General features: G+C 38.1%; 2 protein-coding genes across 2 annotated transcripts; one reads left to right on the plus strand and one right to left on the minus strand.

The window, feature by feature from the left end:
• The first annotated feature begins 506 nt into the window (after nucleotides 1-506).
• On the plus strand, nucleotides 507-6,770 carry rcc1 (regulator of chromosome condensation 1). The gene is made up of 10 exons (XM_058401867.1): nucleotides 507-630; nucleotides 3,365-3,451; nucleotides 3,540-3,727; nucleotides 3,826-4,005; nucleotides 4,525-4,621; nucleotides 4,702-4,824; nucleotides 4,941-5,087; nucleotides 5,315-5,434; nucleotides 5,556-5,708; nucleotides 6,005-6,770. The coding sequence occupies exons 2-10, from the start codon at nucleotides 3,379-3,381 to the stop codon at nucleotides 6,178-6,180; spliced, it is 1,257 nt and encodes a 418-aa protein (XP_058257850.1). The 5' UTR covers nucleotides 507-630; nucleotides 3,365-3,378; the 3' UTR covers nucleotides 6,181-6,770.
• A 3,563-nt stretch (nucleotides 6,771-10,333) lies between these two features.
• Nucleotides 10,334-16,786, minus strand: oprd1b (opioid receptor, delta 1b). Its single transcript, XM_058418055.1, has 3 exons — nucleotides 16,437-16,786; nucleotides 13,291-13,646; nucleotides 10,334-12,547 (listed from the first exon to the last, which is right to left on the minus strand). Exons 1-3 carry the CDS (start codon nucleotides 16,667-16,669, stop codon nucleotides 12,018-12,020), a joined length of 1,119 nt encoding a protein of 372 aa, XP_058274038.1. The 5' UTR covers nucleotides 16,670-16,786; the 3' UTR covers nucleotides 10,334-12,017.
• Nucleotides 16,787-17,889: the final 1,103 nt, after the last annotated feature.

Genomic DNA, 17,889 nt, shown 5'->3' on the forward strand with positions numbered 1-17,889 from the left:
GAACAGGAAGGGGTCATCCCCAAACTATTCCCACAAAGTTGGGAGCATGAAATTATCCAAAATGTCTTGATATGCTGAAGCATAAAAAGTTCCTTTCACTGGAACTAAGGGGCCAAGCAAAACCCCTGAAAAACAACACCTGAATTCAATGATTTGGAGGGGTGTCCCAACACATTTGGCAAAACAATGTACTTGCATACTGTATGTTATAGGTAGCTTTTATTTCCATTGGCATTTACATTACATACATTAGCTTCATTTAGGAGTTTTTTTTTTTTCTTTTAAAACACTATTTCATCTCACATTTCATGCATTTTAATTATATCCCAAATGTCTGCACGTGTAATAGTCTGTGTTTTTTCTGCTTACAATAGAAACAAATGAAAGAATTTAGAAGATTAAGTTAATCCGAAGCTCTTAGCGAAACTGATTGTGAGGAATAGTTGTAGTTTTCCTCCGCAGCGGCAGGGGGCAGCGCGTGCAATTTTTTTTTTCAAATCTTGCGTCAAGTTGTGGGAATAAATGAAGAGGAAAAGGCGCCGAGCGCGTGTGTGTGTTCTTCCAAGAAGCACAGAGAAACTTCAAGTCACCTCGCGGCCTCCAGACATATTTTATTAGGTTAAATTGAAGGTAGGGGATAACCTGGTTAACGTTAACCTTCAGTGCTTTGCAATTTTACTCAGAGATGTAGTACATGGCATTCATTTAGAGTTTTGAAGTTAGACTTGCTAGTTAGCCGGCTAGCCCAGTAGTTCAATATTCAGGATTGTTCATTGGCAAAAAAAGAGTTTGGGCTGATAATGCGGGAAATAACCATGAAATAACGTAGCAGCAGGTATATAAATAAGCGTTTGTTAGTTACTTGGTTAAAAGGTCAGTATTTTTTAGGCGTGTTTGCTATAAACTGGCAGCTTTTTATCATTTTCTCCTACAGTATGAGACTGTGGCGCGTGCAGCTCGTCTATAAATACGTTTAAGTGAAAGGTCGCGCGACGTGGACATGCGCGTGAGAGAAGAAGCTTAATTCAGTTTAAAAATGTACCGGGAGCTCGTGCTTCCATGAGATACTAACTTTGTGTATGCGCGGGCACGTGTGTGTGTGTGTGTGTGTGTGTGTGTGAGAGAGAGATGGAGAACTCGACAGAACACACAGTCGTTTGTAATCGTCTAAATGTTCATGTTCATAAGCAACATGTGTCCGGCATTTGTTTTAAACAGCAGTGCCGGTCAGTCTCGTGCGTGTGTGTGTCGCGAACAACTGTACTCGGTAATTGGAGCACTGGACTTCAGCTCCTTCCCCAGACACTAATTTTGTTTAGCTGCATTGTGTTTAAAATGTTCTCAGCATCTCTTATGATACAATGCCAATACAATAGTACACTAATCACACATCCCTCCAAATCATTGAATTCAGGAGCTGGGCTTGGCCCCTTAGTTCCAGTGAAAGGAACTCTTAATGCTTCAGCATACCAAGACATTTTGGACAATTTCATGCTTCCAACGTTGTGGGAACAGTTTGAGGATGACCCCTTCCTGTTCCTACATGACTGTACACCAGTGTACAAAGAAAGGTCCATCAAGTCATGGATGAGCGAGCCCAACACCTGAATTCAATGATTTGGAGGGGTGTCCCAAAACATTTGGCAATATAGTGTATATCTAGGAAAACATTCCAGTTTAGGCAATTTTCCTGTTTAAATTTTATACTTGGTCTTTTTGGGAAAATGACTTATTTTTTTTCATCTCTCTTCCATACCAGTTTTGTTCATCCAGTTATATGCTTACTAGAACATACCTGTCCTGCTCTATGGTCAACATTCACAGCTTGTCAGCAATACTTCTCCCTTTTCCAGTCATCATTGGTTTATTTTGCAGAAGGTTTGAGTAAAGATTTATTCACTTCGGGCTGCTAAATGCTGGACGGTCACTCTTGCAGCCAGAATGGAATTCTCTGTTTATGTAATGTTGTAGCATCATCATTTAGCTAGAATTTAATTTTCTCTACCATTTAAGCCGCCTCTCTGTGGTGAGGCTGGAGATGCACCAATGAGAGGCTGTTAACATCGAAACAGTAATGTGCTTCTTTAGGGGCAAGGAGAAGTGTTGTATACAAATGTATATGCTTCAGATCAGCAGTGCAGTATATATCTGTCCTAATAGACAGATCACTGTAGTGTTGTACAAGCTTGTGGGAAGTTTTTGCTGGCCATTAGATGGAAGATAGCTAAGTTGCTTGTAATATGACCCTCTGAATGATGCATGACTTGACTTGCCAGACCACTGGACCCCATTAGCCAGGTTAAAATGTGACTGATATAAAGTAAAGAGCAATAAAAGTAGAACAATGTAATACAACATACCATTGCACACTAATATTGGTGGGATTTTCAGATTGTCGGTCATTTGCAATGTGTGAAGGGATTAGTAGTTCATTTGCCTGTAAAAGGCAGTAAGACCTGGGTTTTCTGCATCAGTGTAACAGTTGGGTACTCTCAGGAAGCTTTGAACTTGGCTTTTATTAATATAGCCGCATGGTCTCAACAGGTCTTGTCCTTTAAGTAAAAAAAAAAAAAAGTCTTAAACATCTTTAGTTTTACCTTTGAATAACTAAACCCAGCTCTCACCAAGAACATGCACTATATTGCCAAATGTTTGGCCTGCCCTTTGCAGCTATAACAGCTTCAACTCTTCTGGGAAGGCTTTCCACATGGTTTAGGAATGTGTTTATGGGAATCTTTTACTATTTCTCTAGAAGTGCATTTGAGAGGCCAGGCACTGATGCCTGATGGGAAGGTCTGGCTTGCAGTCATGACTTTTTAAAAAGGAAACAATTATCTTGTTAATGTATGTTACCAAAAAATGACAGTGATGCTTGCACAAATATCCTCCAGTTTACTCCATTAAGGAAGTAGTCAGTTTATCTGGGACAGTGTTTGTCGTGTCAGAATTTTAACCTTTTCTAATCCATGTTTGAAACCTCATCTTGTCGTACAAGTTTGTTTTTATGCAATTACCCAATTGAAGTAGCTAGGACCTCACTATTATATGACTGAAAATAACTATCTGGGAGCATTGCCAAGATGACCAGATTTTACTAGATGGACTGTGGCACTGTCCTGACTGTGCCATTAGCCTCACTTACACATACACACTTCTGTTGTCAGAGGGCCAGCCAGAAATCATGTTGCATTGTGTATCTGCCTTAATTGGTGGCAGTTTTAACTTTCTAATCGACAACTGTTGTGAAGTCTGATTTGAATAGTAATATTTATTGACCTAACTAGCATGCATTGATCATGTTTTCAAGTCATTCTGTTTGCAGCTGTCTGGCCCAGATGTGTTTCTAATTTTGAAATCTTTCTAGACTTTTGACCTGCCATGCCTCCAAAAAAAGCTGCAAAGAGGAGAAAAGAAAATGAGACTGAGGACTCTTCACAGAAAAAAGTGAAAGGTACAGCTCAAAATGGATAATGCCTTTTTTTTAATACAACATTAATGTACATAATCTGTTAGTGTCTGACTCTTGGGTGTGAATGTAGTCTCTCACAGGAGTCATGGTCAGGAGAAGGGACTGGTCCTGGTTCTTGGGCAGGGAGATGTGGGACAGCTAGGTCTGGGTGAGGATGTGCTCGAGAGGAAGAAGCCTGCTTTGGTGACTCTTCCAGAGGGCATTGTGCAGGCTGTTGCAGGGGGCATGCACACAGTGTGCCTCAGCGACACAGGAAACGTATGGTTCTTCAAAAATCATGTCGCCACAATTTAAGGATTAAGCTTGTTCTCTTTGAGGCCATGTTTAATATTTATGTTTACTGCTTCCTGTTGCAGATCTACACGTTCGGCTGCAATGATGAGGGGGCACTGGGCAGGGATACCTCAGAGGAGGGTTCTGAGATGGTGCCAGGAAAGGTGGAGTTGGCCGAGAAGGTAGTGCAGGTCAGTGCAGGTGACAGCCACACTGCCGCTCTCACAGAAGATGGCGCAGTCTTCATCTGGGGATCCTTTAGGGTGAGTTGACTTTGAATCAAAATTTTTGCTGTAGCATAAAGATAATCAAAATTACATGCACAAAATCTGAGTAAAATCTAGTTGTTTTTTTAATTGTAGGTGTGCCCATTGCCAGTCTTAGAATCCTGTACAATTAGATAATTCGATATTTAAAGACCTCTGATTGAATTTGCCAGTTTATAAGACTTGCTACTTGTCAGACTTGGGAGCTCAGTCTGTTGCCATGCAGTACTGGTGTTGTGCACTCCTGTTTTATACTATTCATTTTCTATTATTCACAATAATTAAATGATCTGAAGTTTTGGTTGATGGCCAACATTTTAGTTTTAATTGAATCTTTCTCCTCCTGTGGCTTATGGCAGTATAGTTTTGACATTTGTTGGTCTCAAAACAATACCTTAATCATGTCGTGCATTTGCTGTATATATGTTGGTAAAGCTTTTATGAATCATATGCTTCTTGTACCTTTTGTAATACATTGTAAAAAAAAACATTGTTTTTGTTTTTTTTTTCTTACAGGATAACAATGGTATCATTGGCCTCCTTGAGCCGATGAAGAAATGTACCTTGCCTGTCAAAGTCCCCATAGACACTCCAGTGGTAAAAATAGTTTCAGGTGAGGTTTCAGCTTGTTTGTTATAGGCTAAATGCTATGACTGTTTTTGTTTCTAATGAAGCTGCTGTTCATTTCTAAAGGAAATGATCACCTAGTTATGCTAACTTTGAATGGAGCTCTCTACACTTCCGGCTGTGGAGAGCAGGGCCAGCTGGGAAGAGTACCGGAGTGCTTTGCCAGCCGGGGGGGCAGAAAGGGGTTGAGTATGTGGTGGTTGTTTTTTATATTATTTTTTTTTATGTATCATGAAACAGTGGCTACTGTTTTAACCAATAGGCTTGAAGTTGATTCTTTATTTCCTTTGTTTCTACCATTGAAGTGAGGTTACTGGAGCCACAGATGGTTATGGTGAAACCTCGAGGGAAGGTCCAATTTATTGATGCCTTTTGTGGTGCATACTTTACGTTTGCCATTTCCAAAGATGGTCATGTCTATGGCTTTGGACTCTCCAACTATCACCAGCTGGGTAGGTTATCAAAGGCAAGTCGGTAATGTCTGGGATCCCCAGTAAAGCAACATACTTGGAGAAAAAATTCATTAGTACTACAGCTATGGAAAATTGTATCCTTTATTTTCAAGGACACAACTGAACAAAGAGTATAGGATACAACAACCATTACACTTAGAAATACAAAGCTTTAAAGCTGTGTTTAATCAGCTGTCTACATTTGTTTGTAATGTTTTTCTTTGAAGGTACCTCAAGCACAAACACATGCTTTGTTCCTGTAAAGCTCACTGCCTTCAAAAATTCCACCACCTCCTGGGTCGGCTTCTCTGGTGGACAACACCACACTGTCTGCTTGGACTCTGAAGGTAAATACATAAATACATTTTAAACATGAACACCACCTTTAAAACATTTCACACAGCAGTTTTTAATATTTAATGAAACGGTGCATTTAAAAATCTTGATCATTTTGTTATTTACTTGCAGGGCAGGTTTACAGCCTTGGTCGTGCTGAGTATGGGCGTCTGGGCCTGGGGGAAGGTGTGATGGAAAAGAGTGAGCCCACATCAGTTACAGGAATCACCACGGCCTGTGTGGTAGCATGTGGAGCATCTGTGAGCTATGCAGTCACTAAAGAAGGTTGGTGACAGGCAATGATGGCACACAGTGCACAAGGGATTGTATAACCCATTGTGGCTTGAAACATACAGATCATATTGGTCACTTAGTGGTGGCTCTAATAAAGCCTTGGTCAATATAGTGTTGCAGAACATTAAAAGAAGATGCTGTGGCAAACTGAACTGGTTAAATTCCATCTGAGCCATTGAAGTGCAGTGCTTTTTATTTAGCAGCATTTCTTAATTTGAAAAGATGTATGGTGGCTATCAGTCGAGGTTTACATTAGCCTTATGCCCCCTTCTTTGTGTACATCACAGGTTCTGTATATGCATGGGGCATGGGCACCAACATGCAGCTGGGCACAGGAGATGAAGAGGATGTTTGGAGCCCAATGGAGATGGCGGGCAAGCAGCTGGAAAACAGGGTTGTTCTTTCTGTCTCCAGTGGAGGGCAGCACACAGTCTTACTGGTCAAAGACAAGCAAGAGAGCTGATATTAAACCCAGATGCTGAAAGCTGAGCTGTACTACTGTTCTGGTGGTAAATGTTAAAGTAAAACTTGATCGGGGGTGCTGGGGGAAAATCTGGGGTTTGTTTAAACTTCCTGTACTGTACTAAGCTCAGTGGTTAGGTAAAGATGGGTGGGTCTCATCTGATTAAACATTTCTCCCACTTTGTGGTGAGCCTAAGTATTTGCTGGGTGTGCTCCAGTAGATCATGATCAAAAAGACTATTTTTTTAAAACTGTATTTTGCTTCTTTTTCTTAATTCTTTTTAATGCGAATCAGTAGTAAAATTGCCAGCTGAGAGAACATATGTATGTAATGTATTGATAGTTTAAAGAGGTTTTAGGACAGTTCCCTGCAAAGGGATTTTAAAAGTTTTAAAATCTTTGCCTAGAGCAATACATATGTACAGTGGCTGCAGCTGCAATGTGTTCTTTACATTTTTACAGGTAAAGAAATTTGTTTGGTATTGCTGTCATTTACAGTATTCACTGTTCCTTAAGATGCAAGTACCAGTTGTTGATTGCATCCATCATGTGCTTGCCCTGTGGGAAGTGTAATAAAAATTAAAGACTTTACAGAGTTTTTTTTAATTTATTTATTTATTTTAATTTTTTTAATGAATTCTACTCAGATGACACAACTTCTATGTAAGCCATTGGTCAGTATTTACAGTGTTTATCTGCTCTGCTTAAGCAAACCTTGCTAATTTTAGAACAGATCCCTTGCTAATTTAGTTTAGTCAGTTTTAATGCCATTCTAATATGGTGAGTTACCTGCTGTCTGGAATATTTAATTTCATATTGCGTTTCCTAACAAAGCAAATCAGGTGTGTGCAGAGTATTGTACAGAGTTTCCTAATCGAATTAGCTGTGACTATGACCATAATGACGCAAACAAATTAACATTCATTTCAAATAAAAGATGTATTAGGGATCTTTCAAGTAATGGTGTAAACCTAAGTCAAGCTGCTCTAGAAGATTCCCATGGAAAATGTCCAAATGATATTGAGGGTTTTTTTTTCCCCTCCCGTCCCCCCTCAGAACAAGAGATTGATATTTCTGAATTTCAAATCAGTCTGGCTTTCGGGAGTGAATTGCATTGTGTGCTCTGAGTGTCATAGTGAGTCATGTAGAAACTGTACAGTATCTGAGCTGAAAAGCCCTTGTAAGCTCATTTAGTCTAAAACCTTTGAAATGTTAACAGCCTTTTGTGCAAGCACATAACTGGCTTCTATTTTCTGTGTTTTTCTGATTTACTTTTCTGTTTCTGTTTCCGATTCCATCTTTTTATTTTATTTATTGATTTCCAGAAAGTTGACTAAATAACTGAGACTTAACAGAAATTTGGAATACAGATTTAACAATATGGGGGGAAATGGATTTCTTTGGGCAGTACTTTGGTGAAAACACAATGGTGATTTCAGGATAATTGCGCTCGCTGTTGGTTTTCCAGCATGCCGCCAAGCAGGATTTCATATGGCTCACTGCTCTCGCAGCTGTCCCCTGTCTGTGTCCTTGTTCAGACCTGTGAATCCCTGCAGCTCCCCTTGGTTGGGTGGGTTGGGTTTTTTTTGTTTGTTTGTTTGTTTGGGGGGGGGTTCTCTCTTCCCCCCTGCATTCTCCTTTTTTTATATCATTGTAATGGTGCTTTTTATAAAACAAAAAACAAAATATTATTATTAAACCCTGTTTCATGCTCCTCTAGAACTTTGTCTTGTTTTGACCGCTCCTTAGTGTTATAGATATTAACCAATTCTGGCTCCATCTTTAGTAACAGGTCTTTTTTATATATAGGTGAGGTTATTTAGTCAACTAAAGTTGGGAATCTGAGTCTATCATGAGCACAGACCTACCCAAACTAGACCAGTGAAGACTGGAAAAAGGTTTTTGCAAAGTCTCTGTGCATGATGGCCTCTGAACCCTGTTCTTGGCAGACAGGAGTGGAACCTGATGATGTCTGCTTTTGTAGAATGTCCACCTCAGGGTTTATGTGATGTTTACTGAAGCTTTTCTGCTCTCACAGCTTGTAGAGCGTTTTATTTTCTGTTACCATCCTACCTGGTGGCTTTAACCAATCAGGCCATTTTCTCTGCCCTCTCATCAAGGTGTTTCCTCCCACAGAACTCTCACTCACTCAGTTTTTTGCACCATTCTGTGTAACTCTAAAGACTATTGTTTGTGAAATGTGTAGAAGATCAGTCATTTCTGAAATACTAATCTAAATCTAGTCCATCTGGCACAAGCAACCATGCCACAGGTCTAGTCAGAGATAGTTTTTCCCAATTCTAATGTATGATGTGAGCAATAACAAGCTCTTGACCTCTATCTGCAAGATTCTATGCAGTGTGCTACTGCCACGTTATTGGCTGATTAGATAACTGAATAAATGAGCATTTGGATGCATTCCTATTAGGCTTTTCAGTCACGGCTTATCATTTGAAGAACTATAGGATAGGTTACATTGTAAACTCATATAGATGTAGATATTGTCTGTTTTCCTGTCACTAGAATTCACCAGCTAGTTAGAAAATGAAATGATTTACCTGCCCAACAAGGAAAAAATAAACAAAATCTATAGCTCAAATGCTGTTTCTTTTGTAGTACAGTATTGGACTCAAAAGTCAGTCTTGCTTTTATGCTTATTATTTTCACTCACCTGATTGGCTACAGTTGCTACAAATCATCATATAGTCAGTCTTTCATGCCTGAAATGGCGTGATGTATCAGAGCTGGTGTATAATGTATGTTGACACATTTCTTGCCAGCTCCACCTGGACAATTCAGTCAGTGCTATACAGTATAACAGGATTTTCACAAACTGGCCTTTTTGGTGTTTGGATTTTTGGTGTTTTTGCACCAAGATATATATATCTATTTTTTCTGACTGAATGGCTCAATATTACTGTGTATTGTCTCCCCTACACAAACTGATGTGTTCAGTTCTGCTGACGCTGTTCTCAGTATGTCTGTCTGGTATGAAAGGGGGTGTTTATGGTGATGTGCAGGATTTGCTGCGGCTGAAAGTCTTCTCCTATTGTAGTGGTTCATGCTGCTGCTTTTCACCCACATGAGCACAGTGTCAGTGAGACAAAAACAGCTCAGAATTCTGACATGCTCTCTTGTGTAACATCACTTACAGCTGTAGGATTGAGCCTCTGGAAGTAAAAGCTGTTATGAGGTTTGAGCAACATTGATGTGTTTAATGTGGTACTTTGCCAGCATTAGATGCTCGCAAATTGAACATGCAAGTACATTTATACGCTTGTATTGACTTCGTGATTCAAAGTTTTTGTTTTTTGGCTGTCTTTAAATATACTGTTGGTCAAAAAAATGTGATCATGCATACTGAATCTAATCATTTAATTTGCAAGGTAATAATCTTTTATTGTCAAGGTAAAAACTAATCTCATAACCTGACTACACCATCTCCACTCTTTGGTAGAGGCTTATATTATAAGGTTGACACCAGCAGCATCGATTAAAAGGGATTTCTCCACTACCAACAGATCTAGTACTACTTAACTGTCTTAAGTATACGTGAATATACCTTGATCATGATTGGATCCATGTAAAAATGTACTGTGTTTCCGGTGGTAGCAGGGATAGGTCCATACAAGGCTTGCATTTAATCTCAAATTTTCTAGCTACTAATAAAGTCTGACCAGTTTTAAGGTATCATGAGCTGATCCATTGTTCTAAATAATAATTCTAAATAACCTTTTTTCTAAATAATACTTTTTTATTTCTTTTTATTTCTTTTATTATTCTAATAAAAAATGTATCTAGAAATTTTGATGTCCAGCTTTTACAATAACTTACCAAGCACTTATATTAATAGTTTACATTAGCAAAATAGTTAGGTCCTTATTTGTTCTTTATATAATAATTAATGCTTCATAATTTATAATCACAAAACAAAACACAGTTCATCAAAGTTTATTAATATTTCATAAACACACAAAGGGGTCCAAAAACAAAAAAAAAAAAAAGAAATAAAAAATATATATATATATATATATATATATATATATATATATATATATATATATATATATATATATATATATATATATATATATATATATATATATAAATATATATATATATATATATATATATATATATAAATAAATGCTCAGAATATCAACTATATAATAACACTGCAGTTATTATAATTCACTTCCAGTTGATGCAGAGGCAGAAGTAAGGCTTCATACTGTTACTATATGATGTAAGTTGTACATGATCGGAAGAGGAAGTCTGAATACTCACAATGCTAAACACTACAGTCCAAAGCCACATTACCAAAAAGCAGAACAAGAATAGATGTTAAAGTCTCCACTGCTTTTAAGAAAGCAAGAAAAACAAAAACAAAACAGCATTAGCTTTCCATTTCATTCTGGCACTGAAGTTGTATTAAACAGGGAAAATGTCACCAAATAACATTTCACTTGCAAATATTTTTTCACTATGTTTCTTTCATTGTATTCAGTCACATGTATACAAATATTTATCCAAAAAAAAAAGACTACATGGATGTAACAGTGAAGTGGTCTGCAGGAACATTTCAAACGTGTCTATGGTTGGGTTGGATTGTCTTTTACAGCAGTTTATTATAGTTTTACTGAAATAGAGCATTGTGTCCGGTTCTCTATAAGTCTTTAACACTTGATTGTTTTTCTTCTCTCCCGTCACAGCAAGGCACCAGAAGTAATACTGCCTGCATGTGCCACTGGCTTGCTCCTGCAGTCTGGCCTACATGTGGCAAATAAACACATACTCACATTGTCATTCACTGTACTGTAGTTTTGTCTTGGTAATAAAAAGTGTCCTGGAGATAGAAATAGTCTCAGGATCTATAGTATCATTCTAGTATGTGTGCAAGACTCCATTGTGCAGAAAAATCTCATTAATCTTAAACGATTGTGTGAAGATATTTGTCTGACATTCTGACACTTGAACCAGTTTTACCCTGTGTTTGTAGATATGATGTATTTTTCTTGTTCCAATTCAGTAGTCTCTTGTGCCTTATAATAAATGGGAAGTCAACCAGCTTTCAATAGTACAGAAACAGAGATCCAAAATAAGAGCCATTCTTTACACAAGTTGAAAATATGACTGACATAATTGGGACTGTCACTGATTCACTGCGACAAATGAATTTCCTTCAAAGTATTAGAAACCTGTATGTGAGCTCAAACATGTTCCAGCATGACAATATCCCTGTGTAAAAAGTGAGGTCTATGAAGACATGATTTGCTTGAGGTTGGAAAGCAGAAACTTAAATGGTCTGGACAGAGCCCTGAACTCAACCCCAATGAACATCTTTAAGAATAAGCTGGAATGTTGACATGCCCCAGGCCTCACTAATGCTCTTGTGTCTTAATGAGTACATATTTGAACAGCCAGAAAGTTATTATAACAGCAAAGAGGGGACTAAATCTGACATTAGATTTAGACATAACGTGCATACGTGTTACGGTCAGGTGTCCTCAAAATTTTGCCCATATATAGTGTATACACCACCAGGGAATGATAATTGGGCTGACTTGTAAGTGGTCTGTAGTTCAAACTTGATCTCATCCGAAATTTGGAGGGTTTACTTAGTGCCTTTTATGAGAATAAATTATACCAAAATCAACAAGCGATTATTGTTTTTGCCTTAACTCTTCAAACAATTTCATACATGTTGCCTTATGTGAATTCAGTTTTAACTGTGAATGGGGTGACTCAGAACTCCGTAGTGGAGATTTGAGTGCACTCAGACTGCAGGTCCTGTTGGTTTCCAGTGGGTCGTCCAGGCAATCCCTGGACCAGTACTAGTCATGTGGGCTTTCTCACTGAATCTGCCTTGCCACTGACTGAGGCAGGTTCCTTGGTGGTGTTGCGGGCTCTAGAAAAGCTGTTCTGCTTCGTGTGAGAGCGGAAAGGCAGGCAAAATTCTCGAAAGCATCTCTTGAAATTCTCATCCAGGAAAGCATAGAGGACTGGGTTTAAGCTGCTGTTCATGTAGCCAAGAGCGATGCACAAGTGCCAGCTGATGATCACAAGTGGGTTCTTCTGGTCAATCGTTATAAAAGTCTTGACTATGATGAAGATATGGATGGGTGTCCAGCATATGATGAAGGCTGCCACTATTACCAGCACCATACGGGTAATGCGGCGCAGGTTCTTGTCTTTCTCTTTGGACCCGGAGAGCAAGCGTACACTTTTCAGCCGCAAGATCATCAGCCCATAGCAGATGGAGATGACCAAGACGGGCACAACAAAGGCAACGATGAACACACAAATCTTTGTCGCATTGTCATAAAAGCCTTCAGGTTCAGGAAATTTCAGCTTACAGATGATTTTACCTGAGGAAAGATGGGAAGTTCACCAATAGTTTTAGAGATAAATGAATTTGCTGATATTTCTTTCACTGTGAGGCAAAGCTGGCCTCACCCATTAAGTTGGTAGTGAAGTGTTCTCATTTCTTATCATTTAGCCTGTAGCCTTTTTTTTCATTATTTTTCATATGTATAAAATATACAAGTATATGCACAAGTCTTGGTGCTCATGTTTGCAATGCCTGCATCAAGCAAAATAAACAGAAATCCTCCATCATAGTAATATGTTCCATTATTTCATTTGTACTGCCAGTATATTTAATCTAAAGGTTGATCTGCTAAATGCATGATTTTCCACAAATAAAACTAATTGAATATATAATTATCACAAATGCAGTTTGTTAGAAGGTTGAATTAGACCTAAGGAGTCAATTAGTTTGCAGTTATGTGCATAATCCTTATAAATGGCTAGGGCAATAATACAGTGATTTGTATTGTGACAGTGACAGTGTTATTTTAAAAATGTCCATCTGCCACTTGGACTCTAAACTTTTGCTTCTTGTTTCTAGTATCCGCATTGAACTACAATATGTCATTTTCTCTATATACCCTTCAAGGTGATATCTTGGCTCTCTTCAAGTTTTCTTTTTCAGGCCACTTAAAGTATGGTCTCTCTACTCTCTACTGCTTTAGTGATAAAACAGAACAGCACTACAAAATTTTTGTTATTTGTAACTGACAGAATCAGATCATCTTCAGCAACCACTCACCATTTTCAGTGACTCTTGTTACAGCAATGATCATGACTGGAATACCGATGGCAGATGATAGGATCCAGATGCAGATGTTGATGATCTTGGCTTTGACAGGCGTCCTGAATTCAAGAGCCCTCACTGGGTGGCAGACAGCGATGTAGCGGTCCACACTCATCATTGTTAGAGTAAAAATACTGGTGAACATATTGTAGTAGTCAATCGCAATGATTATTTTACACAGCAGCTCTCCAAAAGGCCAGGTCCTCATCAGATACTTGGCACTCTGGAATGGCAGTGTGCTGGTGGCCAAAGCATCTGCCAGAGCCAAATTGAAGATGTAAATGTTGGTTGCAGTGTTCATCTTTGTGTATCTGTTGAGATAAAATTGTTCTTTTGGATAGCAGTATTGTCCAATTATAAGCTGCTGGTTAATACAAGCAAAAGCTAGTAGAAAAAATAACAGTTTGAGGCAATAACTGTCTGTGCAGAATGGTCTGTATTGAATTTACTTTTTTGTTAAACAGTTTGTAATGTGGGATGTTTATTTGTCTTGCCATTGAGCAGTGAACAGGTGACCTGACCTGTGAAAATAATGTAGTTCATTCAGAAGTTCCCAGCAAAACATGAATATTTCACCCAACCAGCTAAGCATGCAAAGTGTTTCTGAGGTTTTCTAGCTGATATCAACCAGATTCACATATATAATGTATCTTTAAACAGTATTTCATTTTTTTTTTATTTATATACAAGCCTAAGAGAGGAGTTCTTGCTGTAAAAAAAAGGCCTGTATTTAGTTTGTAAATGAAGCCCTCGATAAAAACAAGCTTTCATCTGATTAATTACACACTCACTCTCCTCTGTGTGTCATTATGTAATGATTACATCTTAATGATCTGGGAGGAATCTTGGAGTCTTAACAATGAGCTATCAGTTAAAGAGTCAGAAAAGGATGCGTGGTGTATGAGAGTCTAATGGCTAAACAAAAATGATTTAAAAGGCAAAAGAAAAAATATTTCATGGATGTTGATTCCTGTTAATTCTAATTATGTTTTCAAAGCTTTAAATCATAGCTCTGCTGCCTGAACATAAGTATCTCATCCATTATCATAACAACTATCTGGGCTGATGTGAAATAAGGCTTCAAATCAATACAATGTACAAACCACTCAGAAGACATGTCATGTCAGTGTTCTTGTTATTTTGATTGATTTACAGTCCCCTCTGAAAGTCAGAATGCAAGGCCAATTCTTTTGTTTTCATCATTGCTGTATTGCCCGCGCCCAATGCTTGCACAATTGCTCTGATCAATATTTTCCTCTTTTCTCAGCTTCAAAATGGCTTGCTTTACTCCCATTGACAGCTCTCCGGTCTTTGAGTTGATTTATCATTTTTAAAAGCAAATGTAGACTTCACTGGTGAAACCCAGGGCTTGAACCAAGGTTAGACATTCAGAGCTATTAGTTAAAATTTTAATTAAGTAAGATAATTATTTAATTTATTTTAATGTATACATTTTTGGAAAAAACAAAAGAAGTGCCATTTTGATTGCAATACTTTTAAAGAGGTCTATCCCCTCAAGAATGCTAACTGCTCTTTTATCCTTGATTATATATTGATACATTTCCCTTCTCTTGCCATTGTATTATCTCCAACAGTAATATAGTATAATATACAATATATGGCCATTCCACTGCTAACAGGTGCTTATTCAGTTATGCATTAAATCAAGGACATGCCACCTTTGCCATTGGTCAGGTGAAATTTTCTGTGATGCTAGCTCTGTCTCACTCAACTGTAAATGCAATTATTGCATGCATTTGTATATGTTGCTCCAATCTAGATAGAAAACCCGCTTCCAACACTTTTGCTGTGGCTGAAAATGTTGATACTTTAATTACATACACTGATCAGGTATACCATTATGAGCAGTGACAGGTTAGGTGAATGACACTGATTATCTCCTCACCATGGCACCTGTTAGTGGGTGGGATATATTAGGCAGCAAGTGAACATTTTGTCCTCAAAGTTGATGTGTTAGAAACAGGAGAAATGGGCAAGCATAAGGATTTGAGCGAGTTTGACATGGGCCAAATTGTGATGGTTAGACAACTGGATCAGAGCATCTCCAAAACTGCAGCTTTTGTGGGGTGTTCCCGGTCTGCAGTGGTCAGTATCTATCAAAAGTAGTCCAAGGAAGGAACATTGGTGAACCGGTGACAGGGTCATGGGCGGCCAAGGCTCATTGATGCACATGGGGATTGAAGGCTGGCTACTGGAAGTTAATGCTGGTTCTGATAGAAAGGTATCAGAATACACATTGCATGATGGGTCAGGGCTGTGGACCAACACATTATTAGGCAGGTGGTCATAATGTTATGTCTGATCGGCGTATGTCTATCAATAAGTAATGGAGATGATTTTTGCATTTATAAAATGCTTCAAATCATGTGATCTAACCTTTAAATTTACAGACTTGTATTGTAGACTAATACCAGACTTTAAACCCACAATTCATTCCAGCTAACTGAGCAACCCATGCATGTTGATCACTTTGTGAAGTCTTGCTATATAAGTATTTCTGAGCCTGTTTAAGTTGTTGGTCTTCACAGTAGCAATCTTTGCTTTGTGTATTTGATTTCTCCATAGGTTTTCTCTAAGCATGTGTGCTGTTGGCTTTGAGCCTCAGTCTGCTTTAAAATTCTGCTAAAAAAGTCTGCTTGGGGTTTGTACTTGTATCACAGTTCCAGATGAGATAACTGAAAACACCTTAACATACAGTAAACAGAATAATGAGATATGAGTCTATAATGAGTCTAATGAAGAAATGCCAATCTCTCTCTCTCTCTCTCTCTCTCTCTCTCTCTCTCTAAATTCTAGATTAACTATTTTATTGTCTAATAACAATTCGTTGACACTCTTTGACTCTTTAATATCAAGGACAGGATCTTTTTCACACATTGTTAAAGTCTGTAAAACTAACAAAAAAAAGCCATTGAGAGTATTTTTGTTTAATGCAGACTATATAAACGAAACCACTTTAAACAGATCAGTTGTGCTAATAATACTACTATTATCCACCAGTTTTAGATTTAAAGCAGGTTACATGTTGTTGTTGTTGTTGTTGTTGTGTTTGTTTGCGGTGCAGTAGAAGGGATCCGTACCTGACCACGCCGTACATAACCAGCACGTTTCCTAACAGTCCCAGTACGCAGATGGCGGAGTAAATAGCTGTGATGGAGATGGCGATGATCACAGAGGCTCTCTCGCTCACTGCGCTCGGCTCTGCGGTCCTGTTGAACGGAAGTCTGGTTGGTTCCAAAAAGTTATTATTATTATAGTCCATGCGTGAATAAGGTTCATCAAAGCCGCTCCCGGTCACCGCTAGAGGATCCATGACGTTCTTGAGATTTAAAAGCAAGTCTTGTAAATAAAGTGTCCGAGCTGCTTTTCCAGAGCCTGTGATTCAGAAGTGTGAGAGTAGATGCGCGCAGTGTGCATGAGTGTGTTACGCGCCCCAGTGCGCTACCGCGAGCTGAACATGCACGCGCGTTACAGGAGCTCCTTTTGCGCGCGCAAGAAAAAAACACTGTTATCTATAAGGATAAAAAAAGGTTGTTTGTTTGTTTGTTTTTTTGCTTTCAGAAGGATGGATTGATCCAGTGTTGTGTTTGAAATATTTAGGAGCAAATTCATAACACAGTTTTCGCTCACATTTTAGTATTTGTCCCTCATCCAAACACACCAGATTGAACTAATCAGCTAATTAATGTCCCTAATTAATGGTCAATTCCTAGGCTGACCATCACTGTTGGAAACCTTTTGTGTATAGTACAAAGAAGCCTAAAAATATGAGCTTTGTGCTATTTAATAACACAGTGTTGGACAACAACAAATCCTGATTCATACAAATTATATCCATTCAGTCACACCCATGTGGACACTGGTTTGATTAACACTAGTTGCCAGAGCACAGAAGAAGGACATACAGTACAATATATATATATATATATATATATATATATATATATATATATATATATATATATATATATATATATATATATATATATATATATAATACATGGATCAAGAAGTGCATATTATTGATGTCAAATGTCAACGCTGTCATAGAATCATCAGGAATCACTCTTTAAATCAGTTTATAGGAATTTTAAATCAAAACACTAGGACATTATACTACTGGAATGATTCCCAATTATGACCATGAAGACTGCCCATTCTGCACATTTTAGCCTTTATGCTGCTCTAATACACAAGGGATTCAACTAATCATTTAATCAATAGTTCTTCCAAGATGAAGTGACCTCCTAACCTCATAACTATATGTCAAAACAGCATAACCGCAAAATCTTGGCCACATATAGTAGTATGTTTTGTAGAACAGTAGTATGTGTTTTGAGATGTGGCCTAGCCGCTTTTGTACAGTATTACAAAATTCAGTAGGGTCTGATCATTTTCCCATCACATTAAAAGAAAAACCTAAAGCTTTCTGTTTGGTTGGCTGCTTTCGTTATGTCTTTTAATAATATAAAATCACATGTCAAATAAAACCATCTGAATGTATAGTGTGCCTTCTTCCATGTATGGTTCATT

This window comes from Hemibagrus wyckioides, linkage group LG01, assembly GCF_019097595.1.
Source record: "Hemibagrus wyckioides isolate EC202008001 linkage group LG01, SWU_Hwy_1.0, whole genome shotgun sequence".
NCBI lineage: Eukaryota > Metazoa > Chordata > Actinopteri > Siluriformes > Bagridae > Hemibagrus > Hemibagrus wyckioides.